The 12825-nt window shown below is 40.6% G+C and overlaps 1 protein-coding gene across 9 annotated transcripts in view; it reads right to left on the bottom strand.

Moving 5' to 3' along the window:
* cacnb1 (calcium channel, voltage-dependent, beta 1 subunit) overlaps window positions 1-12825 on the bottom strand; it is a 31076-nt gene that overhangs the window by 13089 nt on the left and 5162 nt on the right. For 8 of the 9 annotated variants that reach the window (XM_039825581.1, XM_039825582.1, XM_039825583.1 and 5 more), the window contains exon 2: window positions 12292-12378. In XM_039825581.1, coding sequence (XP_039681515.1) covers window positions 12292-12378 — 87 coding nt within the window. Of the gene's footprint in view, window positions 1-6338; window positions 6699-12291; window positions 12379-12825 lie in introns of those variants that run through there. The other variant, XM_039825586.1, reaches the window with a different exon arrangement.

Raw genomic sequence — 12825 nt, 5'->3', positions numbered from 1 at the left:
AGAGGTAGAGAGGAGAGAAAAATGGCCCGAGGACTGTTTATAATATTAGGAGGGATAAAAATTTCTCATGAAGTGGCTACAGTTTCCAACACATCCACCACTCATGCACGGTAACTTGACTCTCTCCTGCTGACCCTCATCCATACACCCATACCACAATAAAAACCCGAGCCTCCTGTGAGCCTGCGGCACTGGCCTACTGTACTGTTCAGCAGAGCTGAGCAGTGCAGTGAGGGAGGCAGCCTGAACTTCTGAAGTGTTTGAGTGTTCAACTTATATAACAATCCCACTTATTCTCTTCTTTGCTGTTTTTTTTTTCTCCTCCAGCTGACAGGCTGCCTGGCGCTTTGTAGGAGGTGCTGACAAGAATGTGGACAGCTGAATGTGCCAGGCAGGAGAAGTGAGTCACTAGGTGTGGGCTTTTAAAATAGAGGTGAAAATGCGCAAAGATGACATACACCATATGTAAAGATGATGCACATGTGTAGTCAGACAACACAAAGAGTGCACTCCGTGAAGTCCAGACAAATATCACTGGACTAGGGCTGCGTATTGTTTGAAATGTTTCGGTATCTATGCCAACATGATAGCCGAGTATCGGTGCTGATACCAAAACGATACAGTCTTGGATACCTAAGCTTGGAATATAAAGTAATATAAACATGTTTTAATTCTCTCTTTTTTTTCATTTCGCAAAATATGCCAAACTGCTCAGTGCATCAGTGGTAAATAAAATCAGAGAATACAATCTTAAACTAGAAAAACTTCCTGATTTAGATCAAGACACATTTGATGAAAGTTTAAGTAAACATGCCTAAGAATCATAGCACGCATTTGATGCAATACTAAATCAGTGGCATACTCTTTTAAGTAGAGATTTGATACCCAGCCCTACTCTGAACTCTTGGCTTCTTGCTGCCAACTTGCTGTCATTTCAGTTGGTTTGTATGCTAATGTTTCTTATTTTAAAGATGAAAAGAAATGTGAGATGTCTCGGTGGCCTTGTGGTTACGATGTATACCATATAACGGCAACATCCCTGCTTCAATTTTGGCAGGGCCTTTGCTGCAGGTCATATTGCTCTCTCCCCCTTTTTTCCTGTCTCTATTTCAGCAGCCAACTATTGCATAAAAGAAAAATGCCCAAATGATGTTCTTTAAAAAATAAATAAAAAAGATAATGAAAAGAAATCAGTGGAAGAGTCCTTCCTCAAGAGAAACATTTCAAACCGAGTAACCCTGAAGGTCTAAATATATCCAGAGAGAAAAACTGGCCATATGTTGAAGAGTGAATCATCTGCTTGGTGTGTCAGCGTGTTTTCACATTCATTTACGTGTGATGAATGCTCCTCTACACCTTGGATTACCATCCATGCGTCTCTGTATGATTTCAATTGAAACGACAAACACAAATGTTGATTCAAGCTCAGCCACCTGTTGTATTGAAGCGCTCTGTGACTTGGCAACAGCACAATACATGTAGACAATTCCTGTTGCCAAGGTGATGGCTAGTTACTCCTCACGTCCTCAGGCATTCATAAACCATTCCCAATTCCTGTTTCATTTACTCCAACTCAAACGCTCGCGGCGGCGTGTCCGCATCCCACTCAGGTAGGAGGAATGATCCTGTGAGTGGCATTCAGCATCTAATGAGGACAGTAACGGCTGCCCCCACTTACCAGCTGTGAGTCATCTTCTAAACCATACAAGTGCATCCCAACATAGAGCACCGACTGGAGTGACACACCTTGATGGGGAACCCACGGGGATGTTTTTGGAAGAAAAAAACAACTGAAATGACGTCTAAAACAACCTGGGACCAATCTACCCACTAAGTCGGTTTTGCAGCAAAATGTAGAGTGAGAGAGACGGGGAGGGATTACTCTTTGTGTATATGTGATGTAAATGTGTGTGTGGACAAATGCTTGTGTCTGTGAGTCACTCATCCAGTTGATTTACGTCACATACAATCAGAGGGGGGGGGGGAGACAGTCAGGGAAAGAAGAGACGGAGAAGTATTGCCGGATTGATGAGCACAGACACAAAAGTCAATATTGTATATGAAAAGAGGTGCATGTGAACAAGGGGGAGAGACAAAATCATGCCTGATCAATAACCTCTCAGTACCCTTTTCCCCCTGAAACCCTTTGAGAACGTGTTGATAGACAGCACTCAACGTAGTGAGCAACAACATATTTCCTCCACATTTTCATTTTCTCTTTCTCTCCTTCCTTCCCTCATTGGGTTGTGTCTCTAATTTAGCTGCTTGCTTCACTTCACATACAGCTCCTGTTCAAAATAGCTACAGGCCACCTGATGGCAGAGCTGCTTTCCTATTGGCAGTGACCCCAGCAGTGTCATAGTAACCATCTCTGCAGCTTATTACCAGGCAGCCAATGAGAGCTGCACCAGGAAGGAGATAGAAAGAAGATATATTACATTACATTACATGTTATTTGTTATTTTATTTTTTTTAGGAATATAGGAATCAATAGTCAGTGGCCAAATGTAACTAAGTACATTTACTTAAGTACTGTACTGAAGTACAATTTTGAGGTACTCTACCTGAGTATTTCCATGTTATGGTACTTTATACTTCTACTCCACTTCATCTCGGCAATACAAAATATAATCAACTAATACATTATTATATTATTATATTATATATGTTAAACTTCCCAATGTATATAAAGTAATTAAAATGAGCTCTACCTTTACCAGCTGCAACATTAAAGTGATGTACACATTAATGCATCAATAATTATAATCAAAGAATATAATATATATTATTCTGAAATAGGTCATTCTGCATAATTATTTTTTGTTATTTTAAGTATATTTTGATGCTAATACTTTTGTTCTTTTACTCAAGTACGATTTTGAATGGAGGACTTTTACTTGTGAAAGAGTATTTTTTACACTGTAGTATTGCTACTTTTACTTAAGTAAAAGATCTATTTCTTCCACTACTGTCTATAATAAATAAAATACTCTGAAGGGAAATCAGTGGCGGGGAAATTGCATAAAAGCTTTCAACAGGTGATCAATGGGTTTTCTCATGTTGTGTGTCACAGCTGTGAGGCCAAAGGCTGGTCAATAACCTGGAGGAGAACACAGCAATAACTACAGTACAGGCCAAAAGTTTGGACACACCTTCTCATTCAATGCATTTCCTTTATTTTCATGACTATTTACATTGTAGATTCTCACTGAAGGCATCAAAACTATGAATGAACACATATGGAATTATGTACTTAACAAAAAAGTGTGAAATAACTGAAAACATGTCTTATATTTTAGATTCCTCAAAGTAGCCACCCTTTGCTTTTTTTGATAGCGCTGCAAACCCTTGGTGTTCTCTCAATGAGCTTCATGAGGTAGTCACCTGAAATGGTTTTCACTTCACAGGTGTGCTTTGTCAGGGTTAATTAGTGGAATTTTTTCCCTCATTCATAAAAAAGCAAAGGGTGGTTACTTTAAAGAATCTAAAATATAAAACATGTTTTCAGTTAAGTATATAATTCCATATGTGTTCATTCAAAGTTTTGATGCCTTCAGTGAGAATCTACAATGTAAATAGTCATGAAAATAAATTAAAAAAACGCATTGAATGAGAAGGTGTGTCCAAACTTTTGGCCTGTACTGTACATCAAACAAAACATTATGGCCTTTAGGGAGTTTTTTTCAAAGGGAAATATCCATGTTTTTTCTAACAAGACTACCAAACTTCAGCTTTTCTACATGTATTTGGTAATATCCAGACTACTGCATTATCACAGAACACAGAAGGTTAACAAAGGGTAAAACACAAAAAAGGTGCAGGAGATGAAGCTCAGTAATTATCCTGAAATCGAACCCACTGTGTTTCATCTCCATTTTCTGCACAGTGGCTGCCACTATGATAAATGTACACCTCCTTAGCATTGATATTGAATAAATGGAGGGGGGAGAAAAGACAGCAACAGAGTGGAGTGTGGGGGTAATGGAGTAAGGATTGAGGGTGTGCCTGCAAAAGACAAGCGCTTTGAATAATGATTAACATTGTCTCTTCTGATGCAATGGCAACTTTGTAAAGGGATCAAGAAAAAAAAAAGGGAGTTGGATGTGGATTTGCACCTACAGATGCATAAAAATGCTTATGAAAATACTAAACCAGCATGACAATTTGACTACTATCCTCCTCTTTAAGGCTGTTATAAAAACAAAAGGAAATTATCCCCTCTGTGTCTTCCTGTTCCTATGTCAGATAACAGGGCAGAGGTCAAAGATTTTAATCTGCCACTGCCATGAACAACAGGAGCATCGCAGCAGGTGTTGTCAGACTTCACAATGTATGACTAAGAAGTGATTACCATCTGAGAGCTAACACATACTGTGAACCCCTGCCATGATAATTAAACAGATAAAAATACATCCATACTTATCAGCTCAGATGATGTGAAAATAAAAGCTGAGAAAATTAAATATAATTTTCCTTTCTGCTTTATCTCTGATTCTCCTCAGGCCCCTGTAATCAAATATTTCAGAGAAGAAGAACACATCTCATCCCAGACAGCTGAGAGCCAACCATAATGCATTATCAGTCGAGCTTCAAGCTCCACTGTGTATTCACATCACATCCAGAGTGAGATTGGCACAGTGAAGACAAGTATGAAAACTGGAATAAAGAGGGAAGAAAGGAGGAAATACGTCTCACAAAACAGGCAGATGGACAAAATGAGGAATCACAATGGACAGATTTCTTGCCAGACACTAATGGCCGGTGGCTGTAAATGGCCATACTCCTTTTTTTCTGTCACAGCAGCGTCATGGCAACCAACTGGACAGTGTGGAGAAAAAGATGAGTCATGGACTGAACTCACCAGATATCCCCATTTTCACAAACAAGCAAAAGGGAGACTCAAATAACAAGTAGCTCTTAAGGGATTCTTTTTTAGTCAATCACCCTACATTAAAAATACAATTCAGCAACAAAATAAGGGGAGGGATGGTTGAAATCACAATATTTTCTATTTCTCAGGTGTCACTTTAACGATTAGGGCTGGGCATGATTTGCGAAACATTGAGGTTCCAGCTTCTTAAATGTGAGTATTTGCTGGTTTTCTTAGTCTTCCATGATAATAAACTGAAACTCTTTAGGTTTAGGACTGTTGGTTGGACCAAAAAAGGAAACTTCATTTTGGGCTCTGGGAAAAAGTGTAATGGATATTTTTTTGTGACATTTTAGAGACTAATTTATGGAGAACATAATTGGCAGATTAATTGATAATGAAAACAACAAATAAATAGGTTCCAGCCCTAATATGAAGTGATGGAAGTGATGAATGTATGCAGCAAACTGTTCAATTGTTATGTATTACATCAGACACTTCATAGAAACTCCAACAACTAATTTTGTTTAAATTGGGCAACAGAATTTTGTAAAACAATATGGTGATATACTCATATCATCACTACTGCTGAACTGATTACTCGATTAATCAACAGTCGATTAGTCAACAAATTAATAATCAATTGATTGTTCAAGGCAATTTATAAATAAAAAATGTGTTCACTGATTCCAGCTTTTAAAATGTGAGAATTTGCTACTTGTATCTGTTTTTCTGTCATTATAAATTCAATATCTTTGGGTTTTCAACTGTTAGGTGAGATACACCGAGCCATTTGAAGACATCACCTCGGACTCTGGGAATTTTTTTATTCTTTTCCAACACTTTATAGATAATGGGTTAGTGGCAAAACAACTGACAGATTAAACTAATCAATAATTTAAATAGTTGCTATTTTCAGCCCTAATTATCACGATATGATTCCACTGAAAATAAAAAAAAATTGAATTGAACTTAAATGCAAAGATTCCAAAAATAATGGAAAGCCAACAACAGAAAACTTGTGAAGAAAAATTGTGAAGAAGCAATAAGTGCAATAAGAAGCTAAATGAAGATCCAGCACCGGCCTGTTTGGGACAGGGGGACAGCGGTGAAAGAAGCCCCCTGAAATGGCCACGGTGGTGGGACGGCCGGGCAGGCAGTGCACATAGCAGCAGAGGCAACCGGTGGGACTGGAAGTCTAATTAAAAACACAGCGCCTTTCCAGCAGCTGTGGCCCAGCCCAAAATGGAATCACACTCAGAAGAGCAAAGAAAGCCGCAGACCAGGAAATACAGTGCTATCAGGACACAGGGGGCAAGTTATATTCTCCTGTCAAACTGTGTCTCAGAGCAGAAAGTGCTGAACTTTCAAAACTCATTCCAGCTCCACACGCTCACAGAGAAACTCACACATCAACTGCTTCCAGTTCAGTCAGATGCAGCAAAAAGCTTATCCAGATTCTTCTTACCATGACGGGCCTTTGAATCCTCTCGGTCCTCTCCATACCTCGTTTGCCACGCTCACCACACCACGGCAAACCAAGCGGGCAACGCCGGAGTTCACAGACAGAGTTATGTGTATATGTGTATGTATGTGTGTGTGTGTGTGTGTGCGCGTGTGCGTGTGTGTGTGTGTGTGTGTGTGTGTGAGAGAGAGATAGTGGTAACTAGTGTGAGTATCTGTCTGTTAGCTTGACAAGTGCAGAAGTGTACATGTGTGTGTTTGTGAGTGTATGTGTGTGTATGTATGTGTGTGTGGTGTGTATGATAGGAGAGAGAGCCAGAAAAGAGTGCCGCATGTGTGAAACTAGGAGAGAGCTCTCTTAACCTTCAACCCCTTCACATACACACACACACCCCCACCCCACCTCCGCAACCCAGAGGAACGTGAACCTTGTGTAGAGGAAGGGAGCTGGAGCTGGCTGGGGGTCGGGTTGCAGGACTTGTGCTACATTTGCAAACTGGGGAAATATATTTAGCCCTGGCCGGGCAGAAACAGGGACATGAACACACCGAGACCCAGAAGGAGGCTTGGTATGCAGCCGTCAGCCATTCAATGCCCTGACTGACGTTGGACAGGGCTGGGGCAGTGCCCAGGGAAACCCCCCTCCCCTTTCTCTCTCTTTGCTTCATTTCTCTCGTCCTCTGTCCTGATCTCATTCTTCCCAGCCCCTCTCTCTGTCTATCTTCCAGAAAAAGGGGAGGAGGGATTAGGTTTTGGATCGTGGCACTCCCAATTCGATACGATTTAGATTCACAAAGTCCAGAATCGATTCAATTCTGTTCTGCAGCGATGGTTGCAAAATAGATAGCAGAGATAGCGGAAGGGGAGGAGAATGTCAGCCAAAATAGCTGGCCAATGACTTAAATTTCTTCTATATTCAGTTAGTAAAGTCAATTTTATTTATTAAGTCCGAAATCGGACGGTGTTTACTCTGCCAGCTCCCTAGTACAAAGTCCATGTAATCTCAGGTTGAGCTGAAAGTGTGAATGAAGACGGAAATTAAAATGTTTAACTGGAGGGACAATGAGACTCGTCAGACAAAGTCAAGACATCCAGCTCTGTGACAGTGTCAAATTGAGTATTTCCAGTAAGTGAGAATGTGTCTGACCCAGACAAACTCTTGTGTGTACTACATGTGTAAAAGTTAAATGTGAAAACGGCATATGTATGTTAAATCATCACTTTGAGCACAGACAGGGCAGAAACTGAAAGTCTGTTAATTAATTCATCTGCTGTTTGTGTTGTGATACCTGCAGACAGCTGGCTAGCTGGCGTTAGCTACACGGCAGGGACAGACCGAATAAAGTGCAATCCACACACAGTTCACTTCCACAGCTGCACATACCCAGAGATAATATCTCCTTAACAAACAAGTGTCAACAACTAATCAATTAAATGTCTGTTAAAGGGTAATTTCGTTTTTTTTTTAACCTGAACCCTATTTGCCATGCATTGGTGTCTAAGTGACTAACGTGACCAAAAATCTTTGAAATTGGTCCAGTATCGAACGAGAACGCTGTAACCAACAACCGATAACCGGGCTGCAATGTGCAAATGTGCATCATCGATTTCCGTCCACTAAAACTGCCACTTTATTATAAGTGTCAGACAACATTATGGAAAAAAAGTAGACATGTTACACATCTAAAAATCTAACTGAACCATTCAAGTAACTCCTGTCAACACATAACCTTTAGCCCAAAGACCGTTTGGGCTTAGTTGATATCTATCAACTAAGTGTTACATAGCATTCAAAATGGTCAGCTACTAATATGTTAATAAAAACATAATATTTATTTCTTGTAAACTAAAAATATATACTATGTACATTAGTATAATTGCATGGAATAGGGACAAATAAGAAGGCTAAAGGAGGGTGGTCTACATGCAGATATAGGTGGGGTTGGAGTGCTGATAGTGGTGTTGGGGGCCCAGTTTGTCCACTAGAGGGAGACCTCTGACACAATGAAAGGGGCTTCTCCATGGCCACACACCTGACCGCCTCCTCCGCTCTTGTATTAGTAGCTGATGACAACACAGTCAGCTGGGGAAAATGAATAAATAGAGAGCTGAGAACAGACGCACCAACTGGCTCCTTGTGCAGTCAGACACAGCAGCAACTGGGACTCTGCTGGGATTCATATGTCAGGACTGACAGGAGGACTGCTCGTCTCTCCTCAGCATCTAAACCCTCCAGACCTTTCACATATGGCAGCCAAGCCAAGACATGATCTTGTCATGAGCAGCAGGGGGGGTGAAATTATGTTTTTTGGTATTCTGGTAATAGAAATAAGTCAATGTTCCATGGGTAAAATATCTGGTCACTGCAATACAGCGTGTGAGTTTGAGTTGTTCAATTTCTAAAATTCCCCACAGGGTTTTTAATTTCTGCAAAAAGGTTTGTGTTTTCAATAAGAGTGAAAACACCTTGTAAATTACACCACTTAGTATTTATTCTACATCTATTTAACTGCCAGTGTTTCTGGCATTTAAGCCTTTAGTAGAAAGATTACAGTAGAGAAAGATGGGGAACAACTTGCAACAAAGATCTACAGACTGATTTGAATTAGGTTGGCAGTGTCCTGTTGCGGTTACATGTTCATGTTGCAGATTATGGTTGGCACCTTAACCTTTTTAGACATTTTCATTTGCTCAAATGAAGTGTGCACATATCCTTTTCAACACTCAGTATTCCATAATTCACTGCACACTGGTAACTTCTTCAATGGTTCTTGAAATATCGTGAAAATTTCGCATTTAACAGTCACTGGTAAATGCATCACATTAAGTGGACCACTGAAAAAACTGCTGCAGAGTCTAATTAATGGCAGCCAAGCATAAACTCTGTTTGTACATGTCATTAGCCTGAATATATTGTTGATTACAGAGAAATGGAAGTGATGTTATTGCTGTATAATTACATTTTATCTACATATCCATTGTGTTTTGGTGAAGTGTTGAAGAGAAATGTTGCATCTTGTAATATACACGTGGGTATCAAGGAATTAACTAGTTTTAGTTTGATTGAGTCCAGCCGTTTCTGCCTCGTCTTCAGGCTTTCTGAAGAACCCTCCTTTGTGGTTCTCAATCAAGTCACTGAGCTGGGACACAGCTGTCATGTGTTCATCATGACAGCCCCTGATTTGATTTTATGTTGTAATGCTGCATTGTGGAGTATGAGTCTCCTAGCTGTCAAGATTCAATTTCTAAGAGGGAAAATCTAAAATTTCAAGTTTCCACCACATCCTCCTGAACAACAGCATTCATGTTACCTATTGAGACAGACAGTCTCTGATGGAAGGCAGGGTGTGTTTTTGTTAAACTTGACACACAAACCAGCACCCCCACACACACACACACATCCCCCATCCTCTCCTTCGTCTCTCCATCCCACTGTGCCTGCACACAGAGGGAGATTCAGTGGCCCGGTTGCCATGGAAACCAGCCTGAGTGTACCAGCCAGCTCTACCGTTGGCTGATTGTGGCTCTCGTGTATTTGTGTGTGTGGTGAGTGAGACTGCGCTCGCGTAGGTGTGTGTGAGACTGTAAAGCCTATACAGGGCTCTGCTTTGAGTTGTTCAAGGGGAGGCTAAAAAAGGCTATATGTATAAAAAACCTATGGGGCGCCTGCATGCTTCCTTTTCTGTGAATAAAGCCAGTTGTTAAAATCGTACCATGGTTTCAGAAACACTTATAGATACTTCATTAGTTACTAAATCAATTTTTGGTTTATATGCAGCATTTCAACTGTTTTAAATCCCTGCTCCTTCCACTGCTAGCCTTAATGAATGAAAAGCTGTGCAATAGCATGAGACGGGAGGACATTTATCTGAGGAAGCGTTAAATCATCCTTACTACGGGGTAATGAGTTCCTTATACAGTGTGAGTGATTATGAATCCTGCCTATCCTGCAGGCTACGGTGCACGTGGTCCTTCACAAGCAGAGTCACAGAGTTAATGAAGGACAAGGCAGTGGAGTAGGGTGATGTGTGTAGGCGAGGATGCAGCTAACCTTTAGAAACCATGGGAGAGTTCAGCTCCCTCTGTTCACCAACAGCGATGGGATTTGTTTTGTCTTCAATTTTTTTTCTCAGGCAACACCAGTACTGAACAGGTAAATGTCATTCAGTACGGGGCAAATCATTTCCTCTCACAAATGAAGAGGTCAGATAGAAAAAGGGGGACTCATTTAGCTGCCACACAGCGTGGCTTTGAGAAATGTCATGTCCAGACAGGCCTGCGGTACGGGTCGCAAACGTGTAATACTTTAACCCCGCCTCCTAAACCCTCGAGGAAAGGAAGTGTTCCTGTCTGACAAAAAGAGGCTTCTTGACCTAGCCTGGGAACCAGACAAATCTGTGAGCACGTGTAGTTCCCCTCCCATTCAGGCAGATTTCCGTGCCAATCACAACCGTTTATCTCATATGGGGTGGGTTTCAGACGATGACTGACAACTTGCCGAGCCTTTGCTCTTTACGCAAAATATGTGATGAGGTCATTAACATAGCTTAGTAAAGAGGAGCGCCGTCGAGGCATTTACGAAAACAACTGATGTGGACCTTTCTGTTGAAATACTATTTTCAAACAACACTCGTTCCCAGACATATTGATCTCATCTCTGCAAGCTGTCCGATTACATTTGTCCGTCACTCAGTGCTAACTCATATTTTCGTTGCTCTGATTGGTTGTAGGTCTATCGTATTGCGTCCAGTGGCATTTTGGTCTAGAGCCGTTAATAATGACCCTTTGAAATCAAAAATGAACTGAGAGGTTCCAGACTAACTCGCATTTGCAATTTGGTCTAGCGATGTCAGGTTATTCGTGACCCATTCTTACCCAGAAAAAAAATATGCTGGACAACTGACAGGTTTTACTAGCTCCTTCTGACAGAGCCAATCAATGCATCTACATCTAGGAACTGGGTGGAGTCAGGTTCAGAGGGAGAAGTGTAGGGGTGAGTCTAACACCTGGGGACTAATAATTACCATCAGAGCCCTGGAGAAGTCTCTGCTGATGTCTCTCAGCTCCAACTCTGTGACAATAAGTCTGTGTAGATATTGTCACAAGGGTTTTACTGTTGTTACCAGGAATGTTGTCAATGCCATTTCAGTGTGTGAGATACAGTACAGTATGTGGGCTGCCTGTGACAAACACACAGGTGAAGAGAGAAAGATATGGCTTTCAATAAAAGAAAATACAGACAAGAAAATAAAGGGTTTCACGTCGGAAAAATCCGCAAAGTAGCAGATAAACTAGGTTAAAACTAAGTACATTTACTCATGTACTGTATTTAAATACTTTAAAATGAAAAAATGAGCTAATTCTCGAGTAACAGTATATGATGGTCATCAGCTTCGAGAAAATAATTGGCTGATTATTTTTTATGATAAACTGATTACTTGTTTGGTCTTAGAAATTCACAAATTCTAAGAGCCAGAGGTGAAGTCTTCTAAATGCATTTGTCCGATAAGCAGTCCAAAACACAAATATACTCAATCTATTTATATTACTTTTCTTTACTTAAGAAGCCATAACTCCTCCTTATTTTTCTAAACTGGAAATAGCGAATGTTTGGGATTTGTATTTGATAAATGACTTCAATGATTTATCAATTATTTAAATTGTAAATGATTACTTTTATGTTGATCGACTAATCGATTTATCATCTAATCGTCTCTACCCTAATGCAAAGATTGTATGTATAAATTGTAAAAGTTGGATTAGAGAGAAAAAATAAAAAAATATAATTAAACTAGCCTACTATCTACAGTATATGGAGCTGCTGAATTCCCAGCATTAAAAGACCTCACTTTGACACCATTAAACTTTCATGATTCGTCATTAAATGAAATGAAGCTGAGACTCAGTCTAGTACCTGGATTAGCGGTCTGCAGGAAGGATTAAGTGTGAAATGTTACCTGTCGGACAAAGCTGTTCGAGGTGGTGTCAGAGGAGGTGCTTCCATCCGAGCGCTTAAATCGGCTCTTCCTTTTGCCGTACTTTCCCTGAGAATGGAGGGGATAGGTGGAGGGCAGGGGAGAGGAGGATTTGGAAGGAAAGAGAAAAACACAAAAAGTTTAATTGTGTTGCTCCATAATAACTTAACTTGACATATCTCGTAGAAAACCTTGTTTCCGGGGAGCATGACAGCAGTTAACATTTGGCATAGCATTTGTAAAAGCTTCTGAATATGATCAAGCAGTCAGATGGAACCAGAGATATAGCAGCACAAGCGTCCCAGACAGGAGAGGAAGTCGACCAGAGTAAATTTGTCCAGTGTGTCCGAAACAGCCTTCATTACTTGTCATTGTTCATGTACTGATGCAAACTGGGACCTTGTAATCTGATTGGCAGACCCCTGGCAAATGGCCTATCCGGGTTGGGCAGAGGCCACACATTGCATTATGAGCCCACCCTACCCACATCGCCATAGTTACACAATGCCGACTAAT

The sequence above is a fragment of the Perca fluviatilis genome, chromosome 15 (genome assembly GCF_010015445.1).
Source record: "Perca fluviatilis chromosome 15, GENO_Pfluv_1.0, whole genome shotgun sequence".
Classification (NCBI taxonomy): Eukaryota; Metazoa; Chordata; class Actinopteri; order Perciformes; family Percidae; genus Perca; species Perca fluviatilis.
The sequence above is the reverse complement of the archived record's forward strand: the minus strand, read 5'-3'. Positions and strand labels throughout refer to the sequence as shown.